At 43.9% G+C, this 16877-nt stretch overlaps 1 protein-coding gene across 3 annotated transcripts in view; it reads left to right on the top strand.

Moving 5' to 3' along the window:
• The window catches only part of LOC132598370 (transmembrane protein 132B-like), a 265232-nt gene extending 249093 nt beyond the window's left edge, over positions 1-16139 (top strand). For all 3 annotated transcript variants that reach the window (XR_011377962.1, XM_060310847.1, XM_060310845.1), the window contains 2 exons: positions 11150-11289; positions 15082-16139. Coding sequence is in view for 2 of the 3 variants with exons in the window: in XM_060310847.1 (XP_060166830.1) it covers positions 11150-11289; positions 15082-15100 (159 nt within the window). In the remaining variant the exon portion in view is untranslated. The remainder of the gene's footprint in view (positions 1-11149; positions 11290-15081) is intronic.
• The last annotated feature ends 738 nt before the right edge of the window (positions 16140-16877 follow it).

Here is a 16877-nt window from a genome sequence, read left to right as displayed (position 1 = left end):
CCAGGCATTCTTATGACCCAATGGGGCATCATCCCTTCACAAAGCTTTCTCTCTACCCCAAGCTGCACTAATTACCCCTCCAGCAAGCCCCACCGTGCCCTTTATATGTCTATTGTGTGCATCTCATTATGTAGTTTCTGTATTCGGTTTTCACTTAAAACATAAACTCCTTGAGGAAAGGGAGTGGGTCTCACTTATACCTGAATTCCCAGTTTCTAGCACAGTCCATGGCACATAATAAAACATTTGCAATAAACTGAAGGGATTCATTAAGATCATTTTTAAAAGCCCTTTCAGCTCTGATATTTTATTCTACCTATTGGGTAAATGGTCAAAGAAGGACCCATTATTCTCAATTTAAGATGTGTGACGTGTCAGACTTGGGGCTCCAGCTGTATTCACAGTAGATTCGGTAAAAATTTCTTATGATTTATGGAATCTGCTTAGCTCACGTGAACATAATTCATCACTCCAAGCCCAGGGAGCTCCAGCCCTCTGTCAGATTTGGGAATCGTGTCCTTGTGACCAGACAAAGGCTATTTTCGAGTCTGGTAACTAACATTTCTGTCACCTCTGCAGTCACCTCTGGCTGAAGCACAGAAATTTTATTCCTGGATGGTGTTGACTGAAAAACAGGCATTCCTGTATCTGCTGCAGTGGGCTTGGGAGGAGGCATTTTGGAAGAGTCAGGGTGTTTATCGCCAGAATCACACACACTCTGAAATCTCAGTGGCTTGAAATTGTAAAGGTTGACTCTTCATGCACCTGTGATGCGCCTCTGGCATCTCCTCCCTAGTAGCTGCGCTACTGCAAGTGGTCCACTAGGTCCTCACATCAGGGGAAAGAGTGATAGAAGAAACACTGGATTTTAAATACCTCTTCTCAGAAGCCATATATGTTACTTGCCCTCCCAGAGCAAGTCATCAGTCCCAGTGTAGCTGCAAGAGAGGCAAGGAAAGATGTATAGGGAGGTATATCGATATACGTGAGGCACTCCCTGTCTCTGCCACACGTTCCCAGATATTTGAGATGCCATTCATCAAAGGCATCCTAACAGGCCATTTGGAATAAACGCCATGTTTGGAGAAAAATTCCCTTTTCAGTTTTGTGCATTCAAAATCCAGAGTCTGATAACTTAATTTTCCCTTCCCTATACAGCAGCTTCCGGCTTCAGGCACAGAAATTCTTGGGCGTGAAGCTGTTATATTATGTTAATGACTTTGGGCACAGAAACACAATAGGATGCTTGTATGAGAAAACAAGATTCTGACAGAGCTAGTGGTGGACCAACTTTATGCTCTGGTCTGCTGCCTGGGACTAGTGTCCTAATAAGCTTTTAATGACGTTCCCCTGATACCTGGGCGTGAGTCACTCTGCCCACTGCCATCTTTTCCTAGAAGACAAATCAATTAAGCCCCAGGGCTTCCTGACCTTGTCTTTTCTTCTGCCTTATCCTGACAGCATGTGTTTCATTAGCACACTTGGAAAGGCCTCACCCCAATTTGTTTCTCCAGATGTTTTGCTCATCGGATGTCACATAAGATACATTCTGCCTTCAAACAGCCCAATGGTTTAATGCTAGAGGCTGGGCAGCCATTTTTGGATATTAATGACTCCTTCTAGGGGAGCGTCATTGCGGAAGTTCCCAGATGTCTATAGATGTCATGATCTTTAGTGATTTCAGTGTTTCCCACGGGTAGCTCTTCGGGGTCTGTGCATGTGTTATTTTAGCATCACTTGGTGGTACCTGCTCACAACATTCATTCCTGTAACATTAGTCTAATGGGGATTTTCCATTTCACGCATAGTTTTTGCTTTTTTCATTGGGATTCTACTCTCAGACACACTGGCTCTTCTGTACCATTAATTGATTGATTGATATTATATCAATTCATGGATACTTATTTTATTCTATGGGTTATTAGCCAACACTGTCATAGTTATTTTGTTGTACTCATTGTTCTGGCTTTGAACATTCTGAGTTCCTTCAGGTTGGTTCTTGTAATCTTTCCATGTATTTCTGTCACATCTGAGCACTTCCTTGTACCTTCCTTGTACCACAAGATGCTCCAGGTTCATCCAGTAATTCTTCTGCCTCAGCCCTGGGGTCAGCATTTTTTTTCCCAAGAGCCCTGATTCCTATTATTAAAAATTGGTATTAGAAACCAAGATCTGAGCATTAGGTGTTCTCATTGTTACGGGGGTGTCACTGCTTCTAAGTCCTCTTAGAGGACAGAGCTAGGAAATGTTGGTATACACGTGTGTATACCAACCTGTGCACACACATATATCTATATTTGTGTGTGTGTGTGTGTATGTGTGTGTGTAGTACTTTATACTAATACCTGATTCCAGTCTAATGCCATGGGATTGACTCCCATCCTCTCCATTTCCATATATATAACCTTTTTCTCCAACATTAAGAAATCTGGCTCTGCAATATATCTATGTATTTTTTCAATCCTAGAAAACATAAAAAGTTTAAAAAGTACTTTCATAATTGCTAACCTATACCTCTGTTAAAAAAAACACTAAAGTTTCATTTCAAAACACATGTATTATATTTCACAGACACCAAGAATGCAGGGTCCTTGTAAACCATGGTGATATTTTCTAAATTCCCTTTTTCCTCGCTGGTCTCTTCCTCCACACACAGACACTGCTGTGGCTCCTTTGTCACCCTAACAACTCCTTGAAAACTTTCTTTTCTGCTCTTGCCCGAATACTCCCTGTTTTGCTCACTTGCCTTCTTATTTCCTGCTACAAATCTCAAAGGAGCATCTGGCCAGGCTGGTCCCTCTGTAGGGAGAGGGTCAGAAACTTAACATGCCATGTCGGAATCTTCTTTATTTTGTGGGCGTGGGATGGGAAAGACTGGATATTTTTATAGTAATAATTTTTTTTAATTGAAGTATAGTTGATTTACAATATTGTGTTAGTTTCAGGTGCGCAGCAAAGTGGTTCATATAGTAATTGTGTTTATATTATCACCATGGTTGATGGATGCAGTTGAACTTCATTAGGGAGGTGGTCAGTAGGTTCACCCGTTGGTGTGAGAGGTTCCCAGGCAAGAAGAGCAAATGATCCCATTGTCTCTGTTCCGGTGCTTTTCTGTGGGAGACGCTATAGGTGTTTGGGGTGCACCATTTTCATAGTGAGGTCCCATTCTGGTCATTTCAGGCTCTCACCATCCCAGGCCCTAAATGCCAAAAGGGTTCCATAGTCAATGCGACAGCTCAGATCTCTCCATTTCCAAGTGTCCCATTCTGGGGTGGGAGGGACAGAGCAGGGCATTATCTGGCCCAGGTAGAGTCTGAACCTAAACCTGCTGTGAATCATTTTCTCATATTCTCATTTCCCTGCATCTTGGGGTACATGGGTCTTAAAAGCCACACTGTTTAAGCTGTCGACTGACTAGTTCTCTGAAGTGGAGAAGAATGACCTGCTGGGGGTGTGACAGTAGCAGATGGACGCTGTGTCTCTTGTCCTTCTTCAGCCACGCGTGGCCGACCTGCCGGAGTCCTCATCACGGCTCCTGTTTCCTGTCTGTATCTGCAACTTCAGAGAACATAGGTTATTCTCCAACAGACCTTGTAGAAACGGAAGTACATTTTCTCTTCTTCCTTTTTTTTTCTTTTTTGATGATTATCTGGTTTTATTTGCAATTAGCAAATTTAACTTCAAAAAGCACTATTCCAGGGCTTCCCTGGTGGAGCAGTGGTTGAGAGTCCGCCTGCCGATGCAGGGGACACGGGTTCGTGCCCCGGTCTGGGAAGATCCCACATGCCGTGGAGCGGCTGGGCCCGTGAGCCATGGCCGCTGGGCCTGCGAGTCCGGAGCCTGTGCTCCGCAACGGGAGAGGCCACAGCGGTGAGAGGCCCGTGTACCGCAAAAAAAAAAAAAAAGCCAGTACATAACCTACCAGACTTAAAAAGAAACAATAATAATATAATATGAAATAAATATAATGTGATATATAATTATATAATAGTATAATATTACTAGTGTTGCTAACTGATAAATTATATAATATAAATGTAATAAATAATTATGCACATACTTTTTTTAATTTAACATAAATATAAAGTGGATATCTGCACATTGTATATTAAAAATAATAATCATATAAATTATATATTATTTTGTATCATTTACTTTTATGTTATGTAAATGGTATTAAGTAAAAGGAAAAAAATAAATAGATAAATAAATAAAAGTGGCAGAGTAATTAATATCGGACTAATTAAACAAGTAACATGTGTGAGAACATGTAATGATATTTCGCAATGTCTCTGTTCTCCAAAACAATTTACTTTAACGGCTTTTTAACTCTTTATTGGAGATTTAAATTTTATAGGCTCTGCCGTTGAATATTCTTAAGATCCCTAAGTGTTAGACATTCAGAAGTGTTAGACTTTCAGAAAGAAAAGGTAAATGCAATAGGACTCATTAAGCAGACATTAACTTATATTTAATAAATAGCAATGGCATGTTTCTTTCTGCCCTGTGGAATGATAGGGTATTTTTATTCTTTCTGCTTCCTTTTCTAATAAACGTTCTCCAATCTGCCTGCAGCCTCCAATCTGCCCGCAGCCTCCAATCTGCCTACAGCCTACAGGCTGCCTGCAGCCTCCAATCTGCCTGCAGCCTCCAATCTGCCTACAGCCTACAGGCTGCCTGCAGCCTCCAATCTGCCCGCAGCCTCCGATCTGCCCGCAGCCTCCAATCTGCCTGCAGCCTCCAATCTGCCTGCAGCCTCTGTCCCTTTGAGAAGCGGCTGTGTTATCAAGTCTACATACCACTGACTCCTGGTGTTAGTCCAAGGCGATGTTACCAAGCTAAATGCACTCCCGACAAAACAGTCTGTGCATGGAACTTAAGATTTTATTTACTAGAACAGCATGGTTTCTGGCCTTGAAGAATCAGTCCCCAGCTTTCCCAAAACATTCACCACTTTCTATCTGCAGCCGTGTTTCGAAAGACCAGCGGTTTAGTCAGCTTCTCTGCATCAATATGCCAAGCTACTAGTAGCCTCTATTTTCAACTGAGCGTTGGTGTCTTTGGGGGAGATGAGGAAACTTGACTGATTTAAGTAGACTGACCCTTAAAAAAACATAGTTTTGAACTGCACGGATCCATTCATACAGGGATTTTTTTCAGTAATAAATATGACAGTAAATACTGCACACTCCGAGGTTGGTTGAATCTGTGGATGTGTAACCTCGGATACAGAGGAACTTGGAATACTGAGGGTCAACTATAAGTTATATGCAGATTTTTCAACTACTGGGAGGGTTGGCGCCCCTAACTATACACCCCCCTCCCAGGTTGTTCAAGGGTCAACTGTACTTGCCTGTCTCTTCAAGTATAGTTGATGTGTAATGTTGTGTTAATTTCTACTGTACAGCAAAGTGATTCAGTTATACTTATATATACATGCTTTTCCATATTCTTTTCCATGATGGTTTATCACAGGAGATTGAATAGAGTTCCCTGTGCTCTACAGTAGGACCTTGTTGTTTATCCATCCTATACGTACTACTTTGCATCTGCTAATCCCAAACTCCCAATCCATCCCTCACCCGACCCTGTAACTATGTTTTGATAGGCACTCAGATAACTTGGAAGAGACTTGCTGGCATCTCCTTAACGTGAGTTAATTGTGTCACACAGGTTTCCACAGTGGTGGAACTGCACCAGTTCCAGCTCACTTAATGAAACTGAGGGTGGTCATCAGACCCATTAAACTGTAACTTGCTTAATAAATAATGAATTGTAACCTGCCTTCACTTACCAAGCTAATTTTAATTGTGTTTACAAAAATGTGTGTGTCCTCCAAACATCATGTAGCCTAAACAATAAGATGTTTGCCCAAGCTGTTTTTCAGGAACTTGGAGTCAGCTGGTTCCAGTTTGAGTCGGGCCGGCTAAGATTGGTCGAGACTACCTCAACACTAGAGGCCAAAACCCCACACTCAAAAGATGATAACGCCTGCACTTTCTGAACATGCAGGCCTGTAGCTTAGCTGCACCTGCATAGAATGACAATGACCTCACCCTTTCCTTTTCTCCAATCACCTTTCCCCACACTCCTCATATGCCTCAGACCACCCACCCTGCTTCTTTTTTTTTTTTATATTGAAGTATAGTTCATTTACAATGTGTTAGTTTCAGGTGCACAGCAAAATGATTCAGTTATACATATATTCTTTTCCATTACAGTTTATTACAAGATACTGAATATAGTTCCCTGTGCTGTACAGTAGGACCTTGCTGTTTATCTATTTTATATATAGCCACCCTGCTTCTTTATCCCATAAATATCCTGAACCCCTCACCTTCAGGGAGGTGGATTTGAGATCTGTCTCTTTGCTTGGCTGCCTCGTGAATAAACCTTTTCTCTGCTGCAAAACCTTGGTGTCTCAGCATTTGGTTTGTTATGGGGGTAAACGAACTTGGTTCAGTTACATTAGAAGTGTTACTGAAATCATTTTCCTTACGTAAAACTGCAGAGACCGTTATACCTGGTCCAGTATTGTATTGCTCAGCGTTTCTCCTTTTCTTATTGACTGCTGAGTACCCCCTGGATACTGTCCATCGATCAGGGTCAAAGGGAGAGACCGTCCCATCCATCCTTCACCACTTTCTCTTCACTGACATTCCCAGCCACCATGCTTCAGAAATCTATTCTTTCCCCGTCGCTTTATGTTGAACCCCTCTTCTATTTTTGCATCTCCCTGACAGCCCTTTCCACTTCCTCTGCCTCCTCAGAGAAGGAAATCCCTTGAACAAAAAATGAGTGAAGGAAAAGTAAACGAAAGCTACAGTCCCGTAGTTTCAAATATTCAACTTTTGCAGTTTTTCTACCTTGTGAATTTTTTTATATTGATTAATTTATTGTTTACTTCATTGGGTCTTCGTTGTGGTGCGCGGGCTTCTCACTGTGGTGGCTTCTCTTGTTGCGGAGCACGGGCTCTAGGCGCGTGGGCTTCAGTAGTTGTGGTGCGTGAGCTCAGTGGTTGCTTGCGGGCATTAGAGCGCAGGCTCAGTAGTTGCGGCGCACGGGCTTAGTTGCTCCACGGCATGTGGGATCTTTCCAGACTAGGGCTCGAACCCGTGTCCCCTGAATTGGCAGGTGAATTCTTAACCACTGCACCACCAGGGAAGCCCTACCTTGTGAATTTTCTTAATCAGAACCCTAAATACCCTCTGTCAGATGGTCCTGAGTCTCCTGCATGTGGGTCACTCACCAGTGGGGAGGTTTACACGCCTGTGAGGGCAGCTGTATGCATGGCAACCTCTGTGCTCTGGTGCTAGAGTAGCCCATCTGCTGGAGCAGAGCGAAGTGCACTGTGGGAAACTTGCCCACGCCACTGGTGCCGAGAACACTGCCCCCTACTGGCTCCAAGACATTCAGAATAAGGACCTGCTGTGCCTTTCTCTCCGAGATCAATCTAGACGCTTTTGCAGGAGCATGGCGACGCAACTGGGGAAGAGATCAATGTGAACCGAACGTCAAAACCTCACACTCCAGTAACTCAAAACTGCCTATGTTTCTCACGCTCCAAACAGGAAAATGATACTCTAATTTTACAGAGGCTGAAGGACGCTAACAAATGCCATTCATCTGAACGTGGGTAAAAAAGATGCTGTCATGTATATGCTCGGTTTTGTTCCCCAAGGGAAGCTGTGACATGAGACTGAGGACGGGCTCCTGGGGCGAGGGAGACCTGCTGTGTTTATATTTTATGCCGTTGACAGGTCACTTGCTGTCCCACACAGAACAAGTAGCAGCAGATTTCATAAAAAAGCAGTGCAGGCTGCAGGGAATTACAGATGCACGTTTGCGGCCCTTCTCTGAGAATGGAAGCCATCTGGCCCTTGCTGGACGGGGAAGTATAGCCAGTCTGGTTACTGGCCATTCAGTCGCTAAGGGTTCCATGTTGAAGAAGATTTTCAGACAGACAACAAAAAACAGCCTTGCTGAGCCCGCACTCTGCACCCCGAACCCGATTTCTCTATCTTTAAAGCTTGGTCAGTCATAAAGCAAGATCATTTAAATCATTAGAAAATGCTGAAAATGAACCTAAATGCCTACAGATCACCTATATTTAAGATAGATGGATGGCAACACAGAGGCCTATTGAAAGAGGTAGGACCACAGTAGCCTTTCTCTTTTGCCAGAGGAAATTTCTGTAACTGGCAGCTTCCCGCCCTCTCATCCCACTGGGTCCTGAGTGACCACAGGCAGACTGGGCTCCTCAGATGGGCGCGGAGGCCTGTGGACGCGCACGGATCAGCAGAACAAGGCAGGCGTGAGCTGCCGGGGAAGAAGCGGAGGGATTCTCTGCAGGTAGCACACAACCCAACTCTCCACCTGGAGATGCACCTCTCCCACCACGGGGGCAGCCTTGCCCAGCAGGCGTCTGGCTCTGATGCTGGACGTCTGGGTCCCAGGGAAGCCTGGGTCCGCCTCCACCACACAGGGGGCGCCTCTGCCAATGGGTTAACCTCAGCCTCCACTCTCTCGATGGCCACTGCACTGCAGCCACTCCGCCTTGATGGTGACAAGGAACGGAGGGGTTCTACAGAGACAGAGAGGCTAGGTATAGGGCAGATCCCTAAATCAGAGAGCGCCTGCCTGAACCCGGGGCTGCGAGAGGTTCTTGAGGAATGAATGGGCAGTCTGCAACGTCAGCTTGAAGATTAACAAGGGAGGGGCCTGTGTGGTCCTCACACCGGGGACCCTGAGGGGCTAGGCTCCTGGAACCTCGATGTAGTACTTCGCATCTACATCCAATTATGGGTCGGTGGGTGGCTTGATATCCTGCATACCTAGAGCTTTTTTAATCACAGATCGCCCTTGGCCTGGAGAACACACCACATTCACTAGAACACTGTTTTCTGTGAATAACACACAGCCACACAGCCATAGGATATTAATGGTATAAAGTAAACAAAGAAATTGACAAAGCCACACAAGTGGAAGAAAGCTTGTCATGGTTACTAATTCCCACTGGCCTGAGAAATAGGTTCTTGTAAAGATTAAATGACAAATGGGAAAGGTAATTATAATCTACGTGACATATAGTACACGTACAGGTGATATCATTCAACATACAGACCCCAGGAACGAAATTTATTCATTAAGTTTTCAAAGTTTGGAATAACAAAGGACCAAAAACATCGTTGATAGCAACCAATTTCAGAAAGCGAATTTGGAATTCTGTTCTGATTTTTTTTTTTATGTTACTAGGACAGCGTCAATTTGATACAAAATTTTATATAATAATTTTGTTCCATGTGAATTAATTCTTCAAAACCTACTATAAAGAAGTGACCCCGCATGTGATTTAACACACTTGCTCTGTTTTTTATATAAATCGGTGGTTTTCATCTTTCTTTCATGGATCTTCAGATTCCACAGAAAGTAAGTCATATTTGGGGAAGGACCCGGGGTTTTGGTGAGAATACAGTAGTGAAAGGTTCAGCGTTTCCTGCCTTGAGAGACACATCATTTAGCCAGGGAACCATGTAATGATCTCTTTGGAACAAAGGTAATGGTCTTAAAAATAATATTAACTCAAATAGATGATGGAGTGGCATATCTGCTAGGTGGTGTTTGGCTGTAATTAACAGAAAACTGAGCTCACAACGGCTTCAAATAGACAGTCTCCCCAAATTGAACATCCATAATTAGTTATCTGTTGCTGCTGTAATGAATTACCATAGACTTAGTGACTTAAATCAAAACAAATTTATTGTCTTACAGTTCAGGGGGTCAGAAGTCTTAAATGGGTGTCACTGAGGCAGGAGATAGATGGGCTCCAGGTGAGACATTTACAACTGGCCTCCTGTTCACACTTCTGGGGGGAGAAGAAGATGGGCTCCAGGCCAGACATTCATTACCAGCCCCCTGTTTACATTTCCTGAAGCAAGAGACAAACGGGCTCCAGGAATACATATTTATGACCGGACTCCTGTCTATATTTTGAGATCTGCACCTCGATATAAAAACCAGTAAGAGAAATAGGGTAAATAACCAGACATTGGACATTTTTGTGGCAGGAACAGAGTGGGACTAAACCCTGTTAAAAGATCAAGAGGCCATACATCTCCCATCCTTGGGGCAAGGGAGACACTGCACATGCACAGAAAAACTCTTTGGGGGTCAAAAAGGAGGGGGCACCACCCCATAATAGGTGATGCTAAGGTCGTCCCATAGGCCTCTGGGCTGGGATCCATCTTGGAAAGAAGCTGCCCACGCGTGTTAGGGAGGGTCCTAGGGCAGAGCAGATGTGGAGAAGGCAACCAGATAATTGGCCAGAGGTGAACAGAGACCCGGAAGACCTGCCCTATATAAGTGACCTAACCGCCTCTTTACTGGGGTCCTCCTCGTTAGGGGGGACACCCACACCCTTGCTCTCCGGGTGTGCATCTCTGCCCTGCTTCTGTCTTAACCAAACAAACTGTTTCCCTGTGTGCTCTCCCACTTGTTGTTGTGCTGTGTCTCTAATAATAAACTTTGCACCTGTTTTTACAGTTTTGCCTCCATGAGAAATGCATTTTTCACCGGGGGCAAGAGCCAGGGGGTGTGGTGGCTGGGATTCCTAGTTTGCATCCAGGCTCCCCAGGTTCAAGTCCCGGGCAGTGAATTAAGATCTCGCTTCATGCCATCACTCACTGCTGCCTCTCCGAGATCATCACGGGGCTAAAATCAGATGTCTGCAGAGCTGCGTTCCTTTCTGGAGGTTCTAGAGGAAAATCCCATTCCCTGTATTTTCCAGTGTCAAGCGGCTTCTGGCATTCCTTGGCCCGTGGGCACGTCCTCCATCTTCAAAGCCAGCCATGGCCAGTCCAGTCTTTCTCTCATGGCATCACTGTGACAATGACTCCTCTGCTTCCCTTTTTCACATTTAAGAACCCTGTGATGACATGGGATCCGCCCTGTTAATCCAAGATAATCTGCCTGGTCAACAACCTTCATTCCATCTGTTACCTTACTTCTCTTCTGCCGTGTAATGTAGCATATTCCCAGGTTCTGGGCATGAAGACGTACACTTTTGCGACTGTTTTGCCCACCACAGTGGGTGTTCTCAGGATTGACCTGGAAGTAACTGGAAGTCTTCTTTCTTCCTTCCATTCCACAGTTCTTGGTACACAGCCTGTTTTCCAAGGCTCAATCCCTCGTGATCCCAGCATGGCAGTCTCCCATCCAGGTGTCACATCCTCCAAAACTGTATATACAGCAGGAAGGCACAGGACGGTGGCAGGAAGCTCTTTACCCTGTGTGAGTATTTTTTGTTTATTAAGGAGAAAAGTATTTCCCAGGGCCCCAAGATCACTTCCCCTCCTCTCTCCTTGGCCATAAGTGGGTCACATGCTCATGTCTAGACCAATCACAAAGGAGCACCGGGTTGCGATGACTTAGACTAGACTTGATTCATCTTCAGGGCCTGGGAACAGGGCAGCCTGACCAAATCAGGGTCCTGGCAGCAGGGAAAGGAGCACAGCTGTGGAAGAGCCAATAACAGTGAAGCCACAGGAGACCAATAGATCTGAGGGCTTTTCAGCACTAGTTTTCTGGCAGTTAAGGTCAGAGAGAGGAAGAAGTGGGAAAATATTTTTTGCGAGGACTTTAGAAAAGTTTTTATTGTGTGTATATATATATATATATATTTTTTAATACACACAAATTAAGTTCAAAATTGACTTTACTCTCAAGGAGAGAGCATATCGCAGTTAATAAATACCGCTCCTTAATTTTTTTCGGAACTGTACCCTAATTCTTCCCAAGGTTTATCTTTCTCATTTCATCCAACAAGGAGGGATGAGCTCTTTATCTCAATAAGATGTGACCATCTTAAAGGCACATCAATTCACTAGAAGCAAAAAGCATTTTTTTCAGAGCTGAATTATAGGATTATTGGGGGTCCGTTTTGATTCTGAAAGGCAGAGATAGAATTCTTTCAAAGTCACTTAGGAAATCGAGACCCTTCGAAGTGGCTGAGGAGGACTTTATGTTAAGAACAGTTATTTCATTGGCACCTCTGCGGTTTTCTAGGTCTTACTAAACTTGATCATTTAATGACGTCATATTGCACAGTCATTAAAAAAGTTTCAGGCATTTGTTTCAAGTTGGAAGCACAGTCACAATGATAAATTTGCCAACTTAACAACTGTATACTAAAAAAAAGAGAACGGGACAAAATTCATGTATTGTGATGGGAGTAATTATGGTAAGTATGACATCTGTGTGTCACACACGTGCACTGCAAATGCATATGCCCTGAAATTCATTCCGTATGAACGTTAATCAAGTCCATGTGAACTCGTCGTGGACAGATTTGTGGCTGATCTCTGACTAGGTGCATAAGGAAATGGCCATCGTACTCATTCAGCCATCTCTGCCACCAGCATGCCCTAAATCACGGAGGCGCTCAGCAATGATTCATGCCTTCAGTGCATTTCAGGGAAAAAAGTGTGAGTTTGTGTGAGTCATGAGACTAAGGGAAGGTGAACATAAATGAACGTGAAGCAATCACAGCAGTGAAGAGCAGCGTTTTTCCATATCAGACTGAATTAGAACACCAAGCAGGTGGATAAGAGAATGTGCTCACAAGGACTAGCCTGCCGCCTCATTTTCAAACTGATAACGTGCTGTGTTTTAAAGTCACCGTTCCATTTTCCTGTAAATACTCTGAATTACATGAAATACCATCGTTTTAGAATCATCACAACATGCAGATTATTTTTAAGAGAAAGAAGATTGAAAGTCACTAATACCCTGTCACCAAGAGGCAAAAACAGTTGATAGTTTGGTGACTTTTCTCGGACAAATATACACCTAAAATATAGTGTTATACAGGTTTGTTTGTTTTCAACAATTTTCAAGTACATGCAATTTCAAATAACTCTTCCAAGACACAGAAACATGAAATTTCAACCCACACATGGAAAAGCAATGAGTCAGACGTTTCCCTCGACGCCTGAAGGAGTTTATGGGATGGACACGTGTTCCGCAGCCCGGCCTCTGCGACCACCTGTTTACATCTCTTGGGTCTGGGCTCAGCCACATCCCAGGGGAAGCCCTGTTAGGCTTGTAGCTCTTTGTGGCTCTGTTTCTCAGACACAATTTTACAATCCGCTGTAAAATCCTCCCGAGGTCAACCTATACCTTCTAAATATGTCTCCTGTATTGAGATCAATAATCCATTGTCCACAGAATCGCCAGCTGCTTTATATCTGGGTGACGCATTGTCATTGTAAGACTGGATGCCTTCTGACTCCCAGAAACGGCCAATTTAACATGACGCCATGCTGATTAGACAGAGCTGTGGACCAGGCAGGCAGGCGTTAGGGGACCTCAGTAAAATCTTGAACAACTAAGACTGCACAGCAATTTTCCTACCTCTTCCTGTCCTCATACACACCAAAAAAAAAAAAAAAGAAAGAAAGAAAGAAATTATTTTGTAGAAATTTAAAAATCTCTCTCTCTCTTTGGGAGAGGGGGTATCGGGCCAGCAGTTGGCAATAATTTATACCAATTGAATTGTGAGTTTTTTTGTATAAGGTATTTATTCCTTTCTTGCTTCAAATTAATAGTATTTTTAATTTTTATATAATTTTAAAAGGTCACTGTCCATTTACGGTTTTTACAAAATATTGGGGTTATATTCCCCATGGTGTACGATACATCCTCGAGCCTCTCTGACACCCAGAAATTAAGAGTAGTTTTAAACAAACCTGATTACGTATGGGTATTTATAAATTTGACTTTTCTTTGTTCATCTTCTCTTTTGTCTTTATTATAAATTTTTAAATAAGAAATGCAAACTGTATTATAAATATTTTAAATTCTTTCTGCATATTATGATATTTTGACATATTAAAAATCCTTTCTGGCTGAGAAAGGACCACCCCTCCAGGGACTAAACAATTCTTAGAGATAATAAAGGGCCCAGATGGGAGTTTGCCTCTAATACACAAAATAACCAACCCACAGCCAGACCTACACCCCAGGAGGCATTCTTCCCCTATTTTAATCATCCCAGGGCCAGGTGCCGTAAGCAGGGGACCATCCCTGTAGCACAGAAGTTTTCCAATGAGTCAACCCTGAACTGTTTACTCTGCTGTCTTTGCCTTTCCCCAGCAAACACCCATAAAGGTCACGGGAGTTTCCTGGGGAAAACTTCCCCTCACCGTCTTACACCTCCTGACTGCCCTGGTGTCTTTCCATGTGGTCCTGCATGTTATGTGTGTCTCCCAACTCTAGGACTTGTGAGTATAATAACCTTTGTTTTTGCTGAGTCTCCCCTGTGTCTCCTTCTGTGGCTGCGTCTGACCACCACAATAAAATATATATATACATGCAAAATTTTGCCATTTGCAGCAACATGGATGGACTCGGAAGGCATTATGCTAAGTGAAAGAAGACGGAGAAAGACAAATACTGTATGATGTCACCTGTATGTGGAATCTAAAAAATACAACAAAGTAGTGAATATAACAAAAAAGAAGCAGATTCACAGATACAGAGAACAACCTAGTGGTTACCAGTGGGGAGTGGTGGGGGAAAGATAAAGGTCGGGGGGTGGTGAGAGGCACACACTCCTGGGCGCAAGATAGGCTAAAGGATGTATTGTACAACACAGAGAATATAGCCAATATTGTGTAATAAGTGTAAATGGAAAGTAATTTTAAAAATTGTATAAAAAATTGAAAAAACCCCAAAACAACAAACAAACAAAATATATATACACATTATTTACCAGAAACCTAATGAGCCAGAAAAAAAGTATTTTTAATTAGCAAATTGCGTATCTTAAGTCATGCACTAATGGGAATTCCGCATATGGACAAATTATGATTTTATAGCGTTTGCTTGTGTGATTTCCTTCTGAGATTACATGCGTTATCAGAACTCTTTCTCCTGAACAAATGGAGACAAAATTCAAAACTCTAAAGAGAAAAAGATGGAGGCCGAGGCGAGAAGTCAGTAAAACGTCAGATGAGTTGATAATACTAGATACATACCCCAAAGGCCGCTGTCTTTCAGTAAACATTTTTCTTTTTCTCACAGAGTTTTCCTCGTGCAATGATACCGCTGCACCTACACCTTGTCAACAAGTGGCCGTTCGTAGAAGCTGCTAAGAAAACACAGGGATGGAATGAGCAGCTTTGCTTCCACTCCTACAGGGACCAGGGATGCGTGTTGCTCTTCTCTGAGTAACAGGACGTTCTACACCTGAATCTTCCACAAGTTTCAAGGGAGGAGGGTGCACAGGCAAACACAGCATCCTACCCCTGACCACCACCGTCATCTCCACCACACCTGCCCTTCTTATTCTTCAAGGCCTCCTAGCGTATCACGAACTCAAGCCCGAGGGTGAGGGGCGCGGACTTTGCCTCCCTTGGAACTTGGGGAAGCCACACTGTCCCTAAAGCCTGACAGCGTCCAGACTGTGAGCTCTAGCCTCTGGATCTGAGACCTGCCCATTGCTGATGGCCCCATGACCTCAGGCCTGCCCCCAATCCTCCCTTGACCTCTCAGTTTCTTCACCTCTAACTTCTGGATCCTATAGTTGACAATATTCAGATGCCAGCTGGAAATATCTATCCTGGTCATTTTTGGTAGGCAATAGCTATAGAGAGACAACTGGTAAAGTGAGTATTTTAACTGTGCAAGAGTTAACTGGATGTGTCAACACGACTGGGCCATGGCCGGGGCGGGGGACCAGATAAAACATTGTTTCTGGGTGTTTCTCTGAGGGTGTTCACGGGTGAGATTAGCCACGGAATTAGTGTCTCTGTATATGGCCCTCCCCAGTGTGGGTGGCCATCGGCCAATGTTGAGGGCCTGAATACAGCAAAGGGCCCCTTCCTGCCCGCCTAAGGTTCACCTGAGACACCTTTTTCCCCTGCCTTGGACTGGACTTACATTTAGGTTCTCAGGCCATCAAACTGTGACTTGAATCACCCCAACTTTCCTGGGTGTCCAGCCTGCAGACCTAAAACTAACCCTAACCCTAACCCTAACCCTAACCCTAACCCTAACGTTAACCCTAGCCCTAACCCTAACCCTGCAAATCTTGGGGCCTCTCAGCCTCCACCATCAACTGAGCCAATTTCTCATAGTAAATCCCCATACGTCTATGTATATCTCCCATTGGGACTGTTCCTCTGGAGAACCCTGACTAATACAAATAGGAATCTTGTACTTCCTTTGTGCACGCCAGGAGGGAATAAAACATGTATAATACCCACCTTTCTGTATGTGTGCAAAAATGAATAAATATACATACACAGATGTCTTGTTTTTTGTAAGTTCTGAGACCATTATTCATTCGTTCCATAAATATTTATTGGGTACGCCAATTAGCTTTTCTTGCATGACAAACGATGAACAACCAAAGTAGCTTTAAATACAACTATCTGTTTACACGTGATGCTCCAGGCTGGAGATGTGGTCTGGCCTCAGCTGCGATGGGCTTACCCTATGCTGACAGTCACCAGGGTCCAGTGGCCTCATCAGGTGTTTGGCAGCTGGGGCCGGCTCTCAGCGAAGCTGATGGAGGTCACAGGCCACGTGCTGTTCACATTCACAGGCTCACCCAGGCTTACTGGGGGGTGGAGGGCAGCCAACAGGATTTCCAGAGCAAGAGAGGGCAAGTGCTGTTTAATCCTCTGTTTAAGCAATATTTACTAATTTACTAACAGGCAGAGCGATCCCCAAGGCCAAGTCCAGACACAAGATGTGAAGGAATAGTCCCACTTTCAGTGGGAGCAGTGGAAAAGTCATTTGCAAAGGCGTGTGAATAAGCGGAGGTGAAATTTGTGGCCACCTACCTCAATGGGCACCTATTCTGTGCCCAGCTC

The sequence above is a fragment of the Globicephala melas genome, chromosome 13 (assembly GCF_963455315.2).
Source record: "Globicephala melas chromosome 13, mGloMel1.2, whole genome shotgun sequence".
Taxonomy (NCBI): Eukaryota; Metazoa; Chordata; class Mammalia; order Artiodactyla; family Delphinidae; genus Globicephala; species Globicephala melas.
This window is presented reverse-complemented; position numbering and strand designations above follow the sequence as displayed.